The sequence below is a fragment of the Cryptotermes secundus genome, unplaced genomic scaffold, assembly GCF_002891405.2.
Source record: "Cryptotermes secundus unplaced genomic scaffold, Csec_1.0 scaffold112, whole genome shotgun sequence".
NCBI classification, from domain to species: Eukaryota; Metazoa; Arthropoda; class Insecta; order Blattodea; family Kalotermitidae; genus Cryptotermes; species Cryptotermes secundus.
Window position 1 is genome coordinate 1,423,253 of NW_019718271.1, and position 5,604 is coordinate 1,428,856.

The 5,604-nt window shown below is 39.9% G+C and overlaps 1 protein-coding gene across 1 annotated transcript in view; it reads left to right on the forward strand.

The window, feature by feature from the left end:
- LOC111870057 (autophagy-related protein 101) overlaps positions 1 to 5,604 on the forward strand; it is a 16,377-nt gene that overhangs the window by 7,893 nt on the left and 2,880 nt on the right. The window contains exon 3 of the mRNA XM_023862061.2: positions 3,578 to 3,791. Coding sequence (XP_023717829.1) covers positions 3,578 to 3,791 — 214 coding nt within the window. The remainder of the gene's footprint in view (positions 1 to 3,577; positions 3,792 to 5,604) is intronic.

Here is a 5,604-nt window from a genome sequence, read left to right on the forward strand (position 1 = left end):
AATAAATGTTTATTTTATATTTTCAAACATAGGAGACCTTACTTTTGGAATTACCCTCGTACTCTGTTCTTTTGTTCTCCAATAACAGTCCCGTTTGCTTGAATTTATTTATGATTATATAAACAGTTTTTTCTATTTGGAACTATAACATCTTGAAATTTATGCCAGTATCTTCTCACTTCTTTCCCTGTGAGTATTATATGTGAACAGTTGTTTCACTGTGTAGTTAGTTATTGGAGAGGGTGGGTTTCCCCATGCACTTAGACCTGTATTGGTCCATTGTTTCACTGTGTAACTCTCACATGACATTTGACACAACAAGTAACGTATCACATAAGCTTATTTCACTGTAGTATTAGGTGATTTATGGAGGTAATATTGGAGAGAGATTGTAATGTCTGTAGGCTCCGTTGACTATATCGAGTTGGAACACATACAGTGTGAGTGAACTTGAGAAGGTATGTCTCTCCCATGGGATTTGCTGAACAGTTTGTGGCAGGCTGTCAGATAATTTTCCTGTAGAATCACATTTACATAGATTAAGAGGATTTATGAATAAATTTTGTATGATTCCAGAAATCAAGTTGTCTTTTTGTGAGTTCTGGTTTCTCAGTTAATTGCTAAGGTTGTTATACCTTGGACAGTAATACGTAAGAGCTATGTTACTATCTGTGGCTCTACAGCCCTTGTGCACCTTGGCTGCTTTTTCAGTTTCTTAATCTATACACAGTAGGACTCCTTGGACAGGGGATCAGCCCATTTGAAGACTGCTGTCTACACACACAACAACACAAACACAGAATAAATGCACACAGACATCCATGTCTCGAGTGGGATTCGAACCCATGACCCCAGTGTTTGAGTGGGCAAAGACGACTCATGCCTCAGACCATGCGGCCACTGTGATTGGTGATTTAATGTTACTAGTATGTCTTAATAGACAAACTTAGTAGCGCACTTGGGTGTGTACAAGTAGTAGCATGTCCTACTAGTATTGGGGAGATATCAGCTGTGGCATTGTGTATTGGGACCGAAGTATTTCATGGTCTTATATCTTCCAGGCACATGGCACTTATCTTGAAAGAGGTCATTAACACTTTGTTCCAAGCGCTTTCCAGTTCACAGTGCACATTTACAGAGCAAGCCAAGTGAGAAATTCACATGAAGCAGGAAGCAAGCGGAGATCTGCTTATCGTCTGCTTTGTGCTGATTTGTTGCAAGGCATTCGCTTCGACCATGAAGATAGAGGCAATATGTTCCTTCAAAATGTTGTTTGACTTTCACTACACTTCAGGATGTTATACCCTAGAATTTTTTTATCTAATTTTGAATGACCCCATTTAGTGAAAACCTTGATTTATTGTAAGGAAGCCTTTCCTCCAGGGATTCATTAAGTAGAAATTTCACTGTAATGGAGTCCAACTTCAGTAAGCTGATTTCAAATGAAAAAATATTTTTAAACATTAGCAAAAATATTTATTTAAAAGATCTGTAGGTACATTTTGTATATAAACTGGGCTCAGGGTAACCGGGTTACATCTTTCACCACCTAGAGAGGCAGGGCCATTAAGACATAATATCTTGCTTCATAATAATTCGTTTTTATTGCAAAGAAGTAATTAGATTAAATGTATAGTTTTTGGAAATGTCTTTTTTGGTGGTACTGCAAGTCAGCAGGGATAGGGTAGTTGGTATAGCAACTAACTACGGGTTGGACGACCGAGGAGTCGGGAGTTCGAGTCCCGGTAGGGTCAGAATTTTCTCTTCTTCACTTCATCCAGACAAGTTCTGGGGCCGATGCACTTTCCTATACAATGGGTACCGGGGTCTTTCCCCGGGGTTAAAGCAGCAGGGGTGTGAAGTTGATCACTCACCTCCAGCTAATGTCAAATTCAAGAAAGTGTGGATCTATATATCCACTCCCCCATACACCTTCATGGCATAGTGCATAATTATTTATGCACAGGGATAACTTTATTTACTTTTACTTTGCTGCGTGTCAGTTCAGATTACTGTGATCTCGGATTAATGTAGGCTCAGATTACCAAGGTTCCACTGTTTTATAGTTGCCATGTTTTCACTTGTAAATATTGTACAGAGTAGTGCTTCTGTTTACATTCACATGTAAAATTAGAAGAAAAAAATTGGTATTGAATTGCCTCCTGTTTATTCTTATGTCTTCTAAAATTGTATGGAATGTCCAATGTAATTAGTTATTTAATTTTATGTTTATGATGTAATTACTAAAACCTTACACAGAAACAGACAACTTGATTCTTTTATCAGTAATGAAACTCGTGTAATTTTACCTTCAGATGAAAACTGGGCACAAAACATGAGATAATTTTAGGCATGATGATCACTTATTTCTGTCTCTGCATTCATTATGTGGTGATATTACTATGATCCCCCAGATGGCCTAGTTGAACGCATATTACATTATAATTTCATGTTAGTTTAATAGTACTTAATATTTTTATATTTTCTTGTATCTACTTGTAATAACCAGGATAGCGCAGTCGGTACAGGGACTGACTACAGGCTGGTCAGCTGAGGGGTCAGAGTTTGAGTCCCAGTAAGGTCAAGAATTTCCACTTCTCCGTCTCTTCCACACCATTTCTGGGGCCCATCCAGCTTCCTGTCGAATGGGTACCAGGGGCTCTTTCCCCAGGGTGAAGCTGACCACTCACTTCAAACTGGTGCCATTGTCAAGAAAGCATGGTCTATACATCCACCCTCCTCCCATACATCTTCTTGGCATAGTGTTCAGTTAGTTAAGCACAAGCGGCCTCCATAGTCTAGGGTAACGTTCCCACCTCATGACTCAAGGTATGCGGGTTCAAACCCGGCGGAGATCGTGGAATTTTTAAGGGCAGAAAAATTCAGGGAACAAGTCTTCTGGGAGGGACTTTAAGCCGTGGGTCCCGTGTCGTAGATTTACGGCATGTAAAAGAACCTCATGTCTCCAGGAGACCTCTGAGCTAAATTTAGGCAATTTCCCGCCCAAGTAGTTTGGCAATTTCCCGCCCAAGTAGTTTCCAATGCCTCCAGTAGATGGGGGAGCTTAGGTACCACTGCCAGAGGAAGGACGACCTCACTGACAGAAAGGGACTAGCTATTAGATACCACTGCCAGTAGAAGGCCGAAACCTCGCTGGCAGAAGGGAACGATAGCGAGCACCAGTACCGGTAGGGTATGGAGACAGTAGAAATTTAAAGGGGAACGCACAATAGATCAAACTGGTCGCAGTGCATGGGGTAACCCACCCCCTCAATACTGAATAACTGAATAGTTAAGCACAGGGACAACTTTACCTTACTTGTAATAAGTATTGTTGGCTCTTTCTCTGAAGGAAAATTGGGCCGGAGTGTGATTGCTAGTTACTTGCCCACATTTAGTGTCAAGTTTAAGACTGGTTTTTCAGCTCTGTATCGTCTATATGACATGGTACTTTAACCATAGGTACAGCTTTACTTGTCACCTTCCAGAAGTAGCAACATATTACATATTTACATACATTACCTTACTTATGAGAGTAATTTCCATGATTTGCGGAAGTTTTTAATTTTGTTTCTAGGTTTGTTGTTCGTCTGATAACCTGGACAGGAATTTGAAACGGGAGATATCAGAATTCTCTGAAGCTTTGCGTGGAAATGATGGCCCCGGATCGGGTCAAATTTCACTTGAATTCTTCCAAAAGAAAAAAAATAGGTGGCCCTTTCAGCCAGAATGTATTCCATGGGAAGTTTGGACAGTGCGACTTGAGCTTATTAAGCTCAATAATGAGCATGGTAAGGACTAAGGAATTGCAGTTTGTAATTGGAGATGTGGTGTAATTGATAGGTTCTTATGTTTTTACCTTTCGATTAGTGCGAGGCAGGAGGACTTCAGTGTTTTACCATGGTGATTCATATTTTGCTCATTACATGTTTCTCATTAGACTTTCCCTGTAGAAAATAAGAAATGTCTACTTCATGATATTTATATGTATTATTGATACAAAAATATAACACATCCTGGCCATTTGACGTACAAAATATCCTTTTTCCTAGGCATTTCAGTTATAACTTTACATGATTGGCGCCCAATTTCAGCCCCTATTTTGGCTTCTTTGATGGTTATAGTACATCTTTTCTCGAGTGACATTCATTTCAACCAGCAGGCATGCCAGTATCTGTTTCATCTTTGTAGTATGGTGATATAACTACACACTGCAGTCTTCAGTCCATTAATCGATCCATCTGATCCCACTTCTGACACCAATTGTCACATGTATGAGTAATTTTAATTAATTCACATAGTGGGGGGTGGAGTCCAGTTGGGTCCACTCGGGACAGCGCCCACTGATTGGCCTATTGTACCTGCCCTGGGTGATTGTGATGATGGAGAATTTGGTGGAATGAAGATTGGCAGGGGAAACTGAAGTACTCAGAGAAAACCTACTCCAGTGCCACTTTGTCCACCACAAATCCCACGTGACCAGGCTCGGGTTTGAACCCGGGCCGCTGCGGTGGGAAGCCAGCGACTAACCACTTGAGCTATGGTGCGGCCAAGTAATGTATTTGAACACTAAACTGAGGAAAATATTAAACAGAGGAAATTTCAACACTGAGATGATTGACTTGGCATCATTGAAATCGAACATTAAATGCAAAGAAACCTTAAATTGAGAATCATTAAATGGTAGTTTTGACTGTAAAATTTGCTTCTGTGTTGCATCGGTTTTGTTAATCAGATTTAGAAGCAGTGAAAAGGTGTTATGTGGGTAAACAAGCTGTATGTTTGAGAGTGTGGACATGATGCCACATCGAAAACTGTAATATTAATTTTATTTCATTTCTCTTCAAAATGGTAGGATCTGAAGAGAAACTGGTAGGCTGACTGAAGATATATTCATTCATCAGTAATCTATGAAGACAACAGGTCCACAGTCTCTTCCAAAACAATTCCTCCACTTGATGCGATCTAGAGCTTTCTCCTTCAAACGAAAATATCCTCTTCTGTCCCCAAGGTCATCCAGCATCTTCTTACGTCTTCTTCCTCGTCTTCTGGTCACTTCTATCTGCCCCTCTGTCTTTCCTTCAATAACTTCTTTTATAAGGCAGTTACTGCATAAGATATGACCAATCCAATTAGCCTTCTGTTTTCTTATTTCGTGTAGGATATTCCTCTGCTCACTGACTCTAATTAACACTTCTTCATTTCTCACATAATCGGTCCAACTGATCTTCTCCATCCTTCTCCAACACCACATTTCGAAGCTTTCCAGGTGTTTCTGATCTCCTGTCCTAAGTGTCCAAGTTTCAGCCCCATACAGAGCTACGCTCCAAATGTAGCATTTCACTAGTTTCTTTCTCAAATTTAATTCCAATTTGCTGGTAAAAAGATTCTTCTTCTTGCTAAATGCAACTTTTGCCATGGCAATCCTAGATTTAATTTCACACGTACACCTTCCATCATCTATTAACAAGCTACCCAAATATTTAAAACATTTCACATTCTCCAGTTGTTTTTGGTCTATCTTTATTGTGACTGGGGTTGGTTGTCTCGAAATTTTCATTACTTTTGTTTTCTCCACATTCATTTCCATGCCATAGCACCTTC